Genomic DNA, 12,278 nt, shown 5'->3' with positions numbered 1-12,278 from the left:
TGTCTGTTCCTTCGACAGCTGGCCTGGTGACTGTCACCTCCTATCTTGACCTTGACGGAGCCTTCAGTCCCCAATTGGCCCAGCCCCAATTGACTTGGCCCTGATCAGCCCTGATCGCCAGCCAGGCCAAGGGACACCCCCCCCCCACCTGTGCATGAATTTTGTGCACTGGGCCTCTAGTCCTATACAGTGGGGCCTTGACTTACGAGTGTCCCAACTAACAAGTTTTTCGAGATACGAGCCATCTCTCGGCCGATTTTTTGCTTTGAGTTGCGAGCTAAAATTCGGGTTATGAGCCAGCTTCAGATACCCCACCGCTAGTTGACGCAGCGAATGTCACAGTGAACGCCACAACATCAGCCCAGCATTCAATTCATTGTAATGGTGAAAATTGATTTGACATACAAGTAGTTGGAGTTACGAGCTCCGTCACGGAACGAATTAAACTCGTAAGTCAAGGCCCCACTGTATAATAAAAGGCTAATATGCAAATCAACTGAATGGCAGAACGACTGGTTGCTATGCCGTGCACTGACCACCATGGGCAGATGCTCAACGCAGGAGGGGCGTATCGCTCAGCCAGAAGCCAGGCTCACGGCTGCAGCGTTGGCAGGGAGCGGACCTAAGCTGGCAGTCGTGCACCAGGCCTCTAGTACTTTAATAAAGGTGTTACATTTCTGGTATCCTTATGGGGTGAACCTGGGCAGAGCTCTTTACAGTAAGCTAAGCTCATCTATTCCTTTCCTCTCATTTTTGTAGAAATCATGACTACCCCAGGAAAAGAGAACTTTCGCCTGAAAAGTTATAAAAATAAGTCCCTGAATCCTGATGAGATGCGCAGGAGGAGGGAAGAAGAAGGACTGCAGCTTCGTAAACAGAAAAGAGAAGAGCAGGTAAGTCCTTTACTATATTATTTATTCCTTTTAAAGAACATTTTAAGACTGAACCCACTTTCCTTTAATTTTAACAATGTTTTTATATATCTATATCTATCGATCTATCTATCTATCTATCTATCTATCTATCCATCTATCCATCCATCCATCCCACAGACACACTGTAAAATCAACATGTTTTGGGGGTGAGGGAAGAAGTGAAATACAAGAATGAAGAAATCTCTCCTGTTCCCATTTCCCTACTATAACCACTGTTTAATACTTTGACCTATTTGTTTATGGTGTATTTTATTTTTCTAAAGTTGCAACTTAAGATTTTATGTGCGTTTGTTAATGAATTCTCAAGGGGCCAAGAAAACATTGCTTTTTATTTTAAACTTCATTTGAAACTTTTTAAATATGTACAGAAGTAAAGGACAAATAACTTCATAAACCCATTCTCTGGGTTCAGTAATTGTCAACAATTTGCCTTATTTTGTGTCTTATCTGCCTCTACATTTTTTTATTATGTAATATTTTAAAGCAAAACCTCAGGGAATACGTTTTTTCACCCCTGGATTGATTCTATATTATTCAGGAACATGTGTAGGTAATTATTATTTATTTATTTTTAAATTTTGAGTTAATTTTATTTTTGAAAATATAGGGTATCCCCAAAACATGTATACACACTTTAATAGCTGATAGCTCAATTGATGTTTCTTTTCAGCCAGATTAAGCTTGGAACAAAGGAAATTCATTTTAAAATGCTACTGGAAGTTTAAAGATGCAGTTGAAGTACAAGCACTGCCCTTATAATTATATACACCTTAACAGCAGATAACTCACTTAATTTTCACCCCTTTTCAGGTTTAACTGATTCGAAATAATGGGTGAAGCCAGACTAAACTTTGAACAAAGAAAAATTATCCACTAGACTTTTTTTTTATGGGGATACATAAAAGATAAAGTTTACATTACAAAACCAGCAGCAGTTGATGAGTTGACGGCATACAGATACCAAAGGAAATGATTCTTGATGTTTGCGATTCCATTGCTTCACGCTATCAGCAGTGCCTGGATCAGAACGGTCATCGATTTTAAAACAGGCGCTGACAAAAAAATGACTCATTTCTGTAGATTCCTTTAAATTTTGAAAATGAATTGTATGTTAATAAATACTGACTTCATAATCATTCAAAGTATGTATTTTTTAGGGGGATATCCTATATTTCCCAAAAGGGGTAAAGAGAATAAGTTAGGGTCAGTCAAATCCTCTGTTCTTGTTGACTACTTGAAGTATTTCTTCCACTCTTAACTGTTCAATGTGGTTTATACTGTTACATTTCTAGGTAATATGTGTATGTTACTATATATGTTTATCAATTTAAAATATTTATTGATCTGTTGTATGAAGTGAAGATTTAAGCTCTTACACCACTCTTTCCTTTATATCAATTCTCCTAGTATAATTATATCACAATATCTAAGTATTTCTGTCCTTTTGCTTCAGTCAGTATTGTTTATCCTGTAGGCTTGCTGTATAGCTGTAGTATTACTAGTATGACTTCCCTTTGTTGAGAATTTCTCATCTCTTTTCTTGTGATGTAAATGGTATTATTTTTAAATTCCTCTTGCCCTGGCTAGGTGGCTCAGTTGGTTGGAGTGTCATCCCAGAGTACACCAAAAAGGTTGCAGATTCAGTTCTTGGTCAGTCCATATACGTAGGCTTCAATTCCCAGTCTGGGCATGTATCAGAAGCAACCGATCGATGTTTCTCTCACATCGGTGTTTCTCTCTCTCTCTCTTCCTCTCTCAAATCAGTAAACATATCCTCAGGTGAGGATATAAAAAAAATTCCACTTGTTATCAGCAGTTGTATGCTTCATGACCTATAGTAATTAAAGATCACTAACAACATCCTGCCATACCATATTAAAGACACTGCCTGTGGATATAAATTTTGCAGTTCCAGTAGATGTACTTTTAGTGATTAAGTGATTTTGCAGTCATGTAAATGTTTTTAAATGATTATAAAATTAAATCAAAATGAGGAAAGAAATCTTTAAAAATAAGCAAAAGTAATTAAATATCCCTGTAAGTCATGCTTGTTGCTAAATCATACAGAGAAAAATTATTTTAATACATTTAAAATATGGCAGTGTGATTAATTGTCTCTATTGGGATATAAAAGACAAAAAGTATAAACAAATCTTCAATGCTTTTAGTAATTATAGTATTCATAGTTAACAGTCATAGGATTGATAGTTATGGATATAGCAAATAAGTATTTGTTAATTTAGGAACCTGGATTTTTTAGATCAAGAGAATATGGAAATAGAAAACCAAAGAAGTTACATAAATTTGAATTGGTAGTATCAGTAGGTATTTATGATATATTTTTTAAACACACATCTCTAGAAATAGTGAAATACCTTGAAGTAGCGAGCATCCTCAGCATCCTAAGATTATGGTCATTAGTATTTTCTCTCATAGGAGCAAGGCTCCTTAGAAAAATAGCTGATTCTTGATTACAGGTAGGAAATGTTCAAGGTGAACCTTTAACATTTTTTTCATAACATAAAGCAAAAAAGTAATCTAAGGCCACTGAAATTGTGTTGTGTTGAAAAGACTCAGGAGGTGGCTTGAACAGGCTTCCATTAGCCAAAAGTAGGATATTTTGAGTATCAGGAAGAGTACTATGAGGACTTCTGTTTCTTGCCAAAGTGGAGTAGCAGAGCCCAGATTTATTCTCCCTGAAAAAAAAAACCACAAGAACCCTATATAATAAAGGGGTAATATGCAAATTGACCCTAACGTGGAATGACTGGGAACGACTGGCTGCTATGATGCACACTAACCACCAGGGGGCAGATGTTCAATGCAGGAGCTGCCCCCTGGTGGTCATTGCACTCCCACAGGAGGAGCTCCACTTAGCCATAAGCCGGGCTGATGGCTGCGAGCACAGCAGCGGTGGGGAGAGCCTCTCCCGCTGCCTCAGCAGCGTTAAGGATGTCCAACCGCTCCCCACCAGGAGTGGGCCTAAGCCATCAGTCGGATATCCCCTGAGGGCTCCTGGGCTGCCAGAGGAATGTCTGACTGCCAGCTTAGGCCCGATCCCCCGGGGAGCGGGCCTAAGCCGGCAGGTGGACATCCCCTGAGGGCTCCCGGACTGTGAGAGGGCGAAGGGCGGGCTGAGGGACCCCCCCTGAGTGCATGAATTTTCATGCACTGGGCCTCTAATAAATAGATAAAATACATTAAACAGTAGTTGAAGTTTCCAGACATCAAGCAATGAAGGAAGTGATCTCAAGAGATGGGAAACAAATGCAGTGAGCCCTGTGATAACCTCAGCTTACTACCAGAGTTTTCAAGTTGCATCACGGGGGAAACTGGTATAAGGTAAGCTTCCGAGTTGAGAAGACAGACCTGAGTCTAGGGCAGGGGTGGGCAAACTTTTTGACTCGAGGGCCACAATGGGTTCTTAAACTGGACCGGAGGGCCGGAACAAAAGCATGGATGGAGTGTTTGTGTGAACTAATATAAATTCAAAGTAAACATCATTACATAAAAGTGTATGGTCTTTTTTTTTTTTTAGTTTTATTCATTTCAAACGGGCCGTAGTTTGCCCACGGCTGGTCTAGGGAGTCCAAGGCTAATAAAGTTCATAGGATGGAATACCAGAAAAGAGAGACCTGTACAGATAGAGAGAAGCCTGGAGGTCTTCAAAAGGTTTCCTTGAATGTTCAGCAGAGTCTGGTCAGCACATGTGTTTGAGGAAACTACCCAACACTAGAGAAAATATCATCCAAAATTGGAGGGAATAGTGTCTGGCACTTAATTAACACAGGGCTCAGAATAGTGCTTATTCTCCTAGCCAGACTGGAAAAACTCAGAATTCATGGGGCATTATGTAGGGATTCAGGAGAGTCTTGCCTCAGTAGTAGAGATTAATTAGCCATATACTTAGCAGTTCTGTTCCAGACCTACCTAACACATCATAAAAGCAAGATCCGAGAGGATCAAACTATTTCCATATAACTTAGCTGCATATCAGAACAATGGCCAAGGATTATAGGAATACAAAAATATCCAGTATTCTATAAAATCAAATTGACTATGTCTGGCATACAAAGATTACCAGGTATACAAAGAAGCCGAAGAGCATGAGCATTAATGAAAAGAACAATCGATTGAAACTGACCCAGAACTGACCCAGATTTAGGATTAGCAGATAATGACATTAAAGCAGTATTGTAATTGTATTCCATATATTCAAAAATTTAAAAGAGACATGGAAGGTATACAGAAGACTCAAATGAGATGACAATTACTAGTACAATGTCTGAAAAGAAAAATACACAGGATCAATGTCAAATGAGAAGTTACAGGAGAAAATATTAGTTAACTTCAATGGATATGAATAGAAACTATACAAAATTAAGAAGAGGTAAAAGAACACACACATGTGTACACACGCATGGAAGAGAAGACATCAATAAGCTATAAGACAACTTTTTAAGGAACTTGTGGACAATTGGAGGTACCTGAAGGAGAGGAGAGAGGGTGGAAGAGGAAAAAAACTATTGAAAGAAATAGTAGCTAAAAACTATAAATCCACTGATCAAGAAACTCACTGAATCCTAGTCACAAAAACATAATGAAAAGTACACCATGATACATTATAACTAAGCTACTCAAAACCAGTTGTGAAACGTCTTAAAAACACCCAGAGAGGGGACCGGCTTCCGGTCCAGGTCGGGGCAAAATGGCACTGGCCGCAGTGTTGCCGGCTCTGACGCGGGTGAGGAGCTTGGAGGTTCTGGTGCCCCTGGCGGGCTGCCGCGGGCGCTGAGCCTCATCCTCCTCTGCAGTCTTCAGCCCGCGAGCGGCATCCAGCTGCTGACGGCCCGGGCAAGGGCAGGCTAAGGAGAGGTCGACAGCCTCAGGACGCCCCAGCCTCTGTTGTCTTTCCAGATACCTGGCACGATTGCACGCCGCATCTACGGCCTCTCTTTCTTTTCCGTATGCTTGCTCTGTCAAGGCAGCACCTCGTGTCTCCTTTTCTACAGAGGTGACAGCCTGTCAGATTCCCAGAAGGATATGATTGAAATCCCTCTGCCTCTGTGGCAGGAGCGAACTGATGAGCCCATAGAGACCAGAAGAGCCCGCCTGCTGTATGAGAGCCGGAAGGGGGGGATGCTGGAGAACTGCATCCTGCTCAGCCTCTTTGATAAAGAATATCTGCATCAAATGACAGAGAAACAGCTGGACCTGTACGATCGCCTGATTAACGAGCCCATTAATGACTGGGATATTTACCACTGGGCTACAGAAGCAAAACCGGCGCCAGAAATATTTGAAAACGTAATCCTGGCGCTGCTGAGAGACTTCGCTAAAAACAAAAACAAGGAGCAGCGGCTGCACGCCCCGGGACCTCGAGTACCTCTTCGAAAAGCCCCGGTGAGCGGTGAGTGCGCCCGGCCTGCGCGGAGCTCACCCACGGGCCTCACTGCTGCTGCCGGGCTGGCGCCCCTGCCCCTTTCCCTTCCCCTCAGCTCACTGCACCTGCCCTGCCCGGGGAGGGCCACCTCTCCAGGACATGAAATGTTCAGGTCTCACGCTAGCACTGCTTGTTCAGTACTAGGCGCAGTTTAGAAGCGTGACACACATGGAATTGCCTTTAAAACGGCGACTCGCCTGCAACCACCAATGCTGAGTTTACTTTCACTGGTGTTTCTGAAGTCAGGTGTTTAAAAAGAAGCAGATTTTGTGTTATTACATAAATGTGTATCCATTTTACCTACAGAAAACAGTGAATAAAGAAAAACAATAGTTTTTGTGATTACTCCTACTTAAAAATTACATATGCCCAATAACTGGTTTGAAAATTAGCTAATTAATTAAATATATTTTTTTAAAAGAAAATAAAAAGCCCTAGCTGGTTTGGCTCAGTGGATAGCGTGTTGGCCTGTGGACCGAAGGGTCCCGGGTTCAATTCTGGTCAAGGGCGCATGCCCAAGGGCCGACTCAATCCCCAGTAGGGGGCGTGCAGGAGGCAGCTGATTGACAATTCTCATTATTGATGTTTCAATCTCTCTCTCCCCCTTTCCCTTCCTCTGAAATCAATAAAAATATTAAAAAAAAAAAAAACACCCAGAGAAAACAGACATGTTACATACAGAGGAACAAAGATAAAGGTGATGTCAAATTTCTCAATGGCAACATCTAGTACAAGCCAGAAGACACTGGAAAAACAACTCTACAGTACTCAAAGAAAGAATCTTTATTTTGAATTTTGTACCTGGCAAAAATATTTTTCAAAACAGTGGTGAAGTAAAAGATGTGCTCACGCATACAAAGAACTGAAAGAATTCATCACCACCAGATGTGCACTACAAGCAATGTTAAAGGATATCCTTAGACAGAAGTAAAATAATACCCTGGATTACTTGGATACAAATCCCATTAGCAAATAATTTCACTTATATATTTCAGAGTATCTCTAAAAGATAAAGACTTTCAAACTTAAACCAGAGTAGTATTATCATACCTTAAAAAGTTAAGTTCCTTAATATCAAAGCATCTACTAAATATCCATGAGTTTTTCACTTCAGATTTTAGCAACCTTTGATGGTCATTACCTAGATCCATTACTTGATCATTAAATGACCATTCTATCATTCCTTCTGCTTTTATTAGCTGGTAGATCACTCTAAAGAAGAGCTTTTCCTCAAATTTTTTGTTGTTTTTTGTTTGTTTGTTTGTTTACCTTAATTATTAATCATATAAGAAAGAGAAACACTTGATTCTCTCCTTTGTTTTCAAAATGGAAATTTGGTTCCTTAGCATCTTCCAAAGGGACCAGTAGAATGAGTGTTTTTAATGTTATTAGGAACTTAAGGTGTTTAACATAATATTTCAATTTATTTCAGCTATAACTCTATGCTGTCTTTAAAAAAAACTTTTTGTCTTTATAGTTGATATATAATAAAGTGTATAGTTTGATGTTTTGATATATTCTGTGAACCTATTGCCTGGCTGGTGTGGCTCAGTATTTGAGTATCAACCCATGAACCAAGAGATTGCTGGTTCTATTCCAGGTCAGGGAACATGTCCAGGTTGTGGGCTCAATCACCAGTAGGGGGTGTGCAGGAGGCAGCCAATCAATGTTTTTATCTCTCTATCCCTCTCCCTTCCTCTCTCTAAAAATTAATAAAAAACATATTTAAAAAAGAAAAGATAACCTATTTATCTCTTTCAAAACTTTCTGCTACACCTTTGTAGTACCCTTTCCTCAACCCTTTCCTATCTCCAAGCAATTTATAATCTGTGTCTGTCACCACTGATTAGTTTACATAAATGGAATCATAAAATATGTATTTATATTTTTGTCTGCCTTCTTTTAGTCAGCTTAATAATTTTGAGGTTTACTTATGCTATGTATGTATCAGTAGTTCATTTTGTTATATTGTTTAGTATTCTGTTGCATGGATAAACCACAGTTGGTTTATCCATTCACTTGTTGATGGTAATTTGGAGCGTTTCTGGGTTTTGGTGATTGCAAATAAAGCTGCTGTGAACATTTATAGCTAGCTCTTATAGATACATATTTTCCTTTTTCTGGGATAAATATCTAGGAGCAAAATGGCTGGATTGTTTAGTCGTTGTATAGTTAAGAAGCTGTCAACTGATGGCCAAAATGGGTTGTACTATTTGACCTACCCGTCAGTAACGTATGGAGTTTCATTTCCTTGTCAACATTTGGTATGGTCAGTCATTTTCATTTTAACTATTCTAAGGTGTGTGTAATAGTATCTCATTATGATTTTAATTTGCATTTTTCTAATTACTAAAGTTGAATATCTTTCACGGGCTTATATGCCATCTATATATCTATTTTAATGAAGTCTGTTTAAATATATTCCTTGTCCCACAGGAATATTTTTATGTTTTGTACATATTTTCTCAGCCTTTTTCTCTTTTATTTTGGATTGCTTCTATTGCAATGTCCATAAATCCACTAATCTTTTTTCTATGATATCTAATCTGTAAATCCACCCAGCATACTTTTCATCTGAAAAATTTTTCATCTCTAGGTATTTGATTTGCCTTTTGTGTGTGTGTTTTCCATTCTCTCCTTCTCATGTTTATATTTTACTCTACTTTTTGAATATTGTGGATATATTCATAAAAACTATTTTAATGTCTTGGTCCAGTTTGCCATCTTCATCATTTCTAGGTGATTTTGATTCATTTGATTGATTTTTCTCTTCCTCATTGGTAGTCTCCTACTTCTTTTGCATGCTTGGTAGTTATTAATTGAATGCCAAGCATTGTGAATTTGATCTCATTTGGTGTTGGAGTTTTTAATATACTTTTTAATAAGTATAATTTTGTTCCCCATAATGTATATAATTGTGACATTGTCATTGGATGTAGTTAATCAACTTGGAAGCAGTTTGCAAAAAAGTTTCATCAGACTGGACCAGAACAGCCTTTAATTTAGGGCTAATTTAGCATCACAACTAAATCAATACTGTTCTGAGTCTTCTACCTAATGCCCCATATATTAGGAGTTTTTTTCTATTCCAGCCGGTCAAAGCATAAACTATCTCTTGATCTCTGTGACCCCTGAAATTGTTCTGCATGCTCCTTGAAAGTGGTTCATTTTCCAACTTTGGATCTTTTCCTCACACACCTGCAATGATCAATATTAAGCTAAAGAGTCAATGAATACTTTCTGCAGGTTTTTGGAGTTTTGCGTTGATCTCTCAGGAAATGGCCAAGCATACCCCAGCTCCATTTTCCAACCTTACCTTTTTTATAGGTCATGCAGTGTGAGACCTTTCAGTAAGTTTTACTCATCAAGTGATAGTTACTTGCAGTATATTATAAGACTGGAGAGTTCTGAAATAGTCCATCAGGAAAGGTTGAAGGTGGCACAGACTTTCGAATTTTTAAAATAATTTTCAAAATCCCCATCCTTATTACCTTTTAAGTAGGGTGACTAGTGTTTGGCTGTTGAACTCCCTTGTGTTAAAATTACTTTAGTAACATCTTTTATTTTTCAGTTATTCAAGCGAAGAAATGTTGCTACAGCAGAAGAAGAAACAGAAGAGGAAGTTATGTCAGATGGAGGCTTCCATGAAGCTCAGATTAATAATATGGAAATGGCACCAGTAAGTAAGATAATAAAAGAAACTCTTTTTAGTGTTTCTCTGATGAAAATATGAGGTTTAAGATATTTTTGTTTTTAAAAAAGGTTACTTGAAATTTGATTTTTAAAAAGAAGCCATATACTTAATCTCATGATTTACTAAATATTTATTATATTTTAACTAACATGCAGATAAACAGGATTAACTAAATTATGAAGATTAATCCAGCTATTAAAATGTACAAAGATAATTATAATAAAATTATTCCTTAAAAGTTTAATATAAAGGATATGTTAATGGAAATCCCAATTTGTTATTCATTTCAGTTACAAAATTGGATATGTTTATATGATTTTAAAAATTGGTTCCATATCACAACTATTGGAATTTTTTTTAATTGTTTTATTGCTTAAAGTATTACAAAGAGTATTACATATGTCTCCTTTTTTCCCCCCGCCCTTGACAATCCCCTAGCCTCCCCGCCTCCCCTACCCCCCAGTGTCTTATGTCCATTGGTTATGCTTATATGTATGCATACAAGCCCTTCGTTGCTCTCTTAAGACCCCCCCGCCCCCAACCCTCCCAGCCTTCTGGTATAGTTTGACAGTCTGTTCGAGGCTGCTCTGCCTCTGTATCTATTTTTGTTCATAAGTTTATAATGGTCTTTATTATCCATAAATGAGTGAGTGGAATTTTTATTATAACCTATTTTATAACTGTCTTGAGGTTACCAAAACAGATAAAAATTATGCTTTATATGGATCACACCTGTCTACATTTCCAGTTTATTATGATAAATTTAATACTGTTTTATTAGAACATATATATATCTGGTTTTCAAAAAGAAGAAAAATCTCTTTTCTTTTACCTTAGTCACCCATTGTCTTAGTGACAGCCACTGTTACTAGATTCTTCTTTTGAGAAAATAAGTTACTCCCACCGTTTTTTTTAATGGTGGCATATTATACACAGTATTATAGATTTTTCCTTTTTTCCACTTCATATATCTCTAGTTTTTATGGACCGATTTTCTTTGGAATTAGAGCAATTTAAAATCTCTTTGGAGTTGATATAGACATTGTAGACAATACTGTCATTTTCTGGTGAATTCTTCTAGGCCCTTCAGAAAGTCAAGCTGTTCTCTGTTTTTTAAGTGGATGTTAAATGAATGTGAAGTATTTTGTGGACTGTATTAGCGTTCTGCAGATGAAACAGAACCTGTAGGAGAGAGAGAGAGGTAATGATTTCTTGATTGATTAATTGATTTTAAGGAATTGGTTCATGCTGCTGTTAGAGCTGGTAAGTCCAAAATCCATACGGCAAGTCTGTAGGCTGGAAATTCGGTTAAGAGTTGTAGTTTTAAGGCTGAATTCCTTCTTTAGGACATCTCAGTTTTTGCTCAACTGATTGAATGAGGCCCACTCACATTTTGAAGGATAATCTACTTTCTTCAAGTGTACTGATTTAAAATGTTAAATCACATCTAAAAAATATTTATACAGCAACATCTAGATTGATGTCTGTCCAAATAGCTGGATACCATAACCTAATTAGTTGACACATAAAATTAACCCTCCTAGTTCACTCTGTCAGTTTGACATCTATATACAACTCCTTAAACCATACTGAGTCTCAGATAAAGACAAGAACAAAGTCAGACCTTCACATAACATGACATAACTAACCTGCATGTAACTTAAAATGCACTAACCTTTTTCCTAGAATAGGATGCAAAGTTCCTGAGTGTTATTCACGTCTCATCCTGATATCCTGTAACTTAAATACTATGGTGTAAAATTAATAATACTTAAATACTAAATGGAAAATCAGTACATTTTGTTATTTGATAAGGGGTTTCGAGAGGGAAGAAAAAGATATATAGATACAGATATATAAATTCATAATAGAATCCTGTCTAATAATAGAGAAACATGGTAATTAACCATAACTTCGCTACCCTTCCCATTGGCTAATCAGCAAGATATGCAAATTAACTGTCAACCAAGATGGCGGCCGGCAGCCAGGCAGTTGAAGCGAACAGGAGGCTTGCTTGCTCCAGTGATGGAGGAAGCCAAGGTTCCCTGCCTGCCGCTGCTGGGCTCTGAGCTTGCACTCTAAGAAACAATGTTGCAATTATAGAAGCTAAACAAACCCCAGAAACCTGCTTTCAGCCATCAGAGCTGGAGCTGCAACAGTGTTTCAATTATAGAAGCCAAACAAACCCAGATACCTGCTTTCAGCA

At 38.0% G+C, this 12,278-nt stretch overlaps 2 protein-coding genes across 2 annotated transcripts in view; both read left to right on the top strand.

Moving 5' to 3' along the window:
- Nucleotides 1-12,278, top strand: part of KPNA1 (karyopherin subunit alpha 1) — a 76,915-nt gene that overhangs the window by 14,329 nt on the left and 50,308 nt on the right. Inside the window, exons 2-3 of the mRNA XM_006090956.3 lie at nucleotides 760-893; nucleotides 9,950-10,057. Of these exons, the coding sequence (XP_006091018.1) occupies nucleotides 765-893; nucleotides 9,950-10,057 (237 nt within the window). The 5' untranslated portion in view covers nucleotides 760-764. The remainder of the gene's footprint in view (nucleotides 1-759; nucleotides 894-9,949; nucleotides 10,058-12,278) is intronic.
- Nucleotides 4,192-6,710, top strand: LOC102442468 (succinate dehydrogenase assembly factor 2, mitochondrial-like). Its single transcript, XM_023755801.1, is given in 4 exon segments — nucleotides 4,192-4,277; nucleotides 5,609-5,679; nucleotides 5,806-6,308; nucleotides 6,310-6,710. Coding segments are annotated over 4 exon segments (693 nt in total). The 3' UTR covers nucleotides 6,343-6,710.

This window comes from Myotis lucifugus, unplaced genomic scaffold (assembly GCF_000147115.1).
Source record: "Myotis lucifugus unplaced genomic scaffold, Myoluc2.0 scaffold_84, whole genome shotgun sequence".
Taxonomy (NCBI): Eukaryota; Metazoa; Chordata; class Mammalia; order Chiroptera; family Vespertilionidae; genus Myotis; species Myotis lucifugus.
Note: the sequence above shows the minus strand (reverse complement) of the source record. Positions and strands in the feature narration are given on the sequence as shown.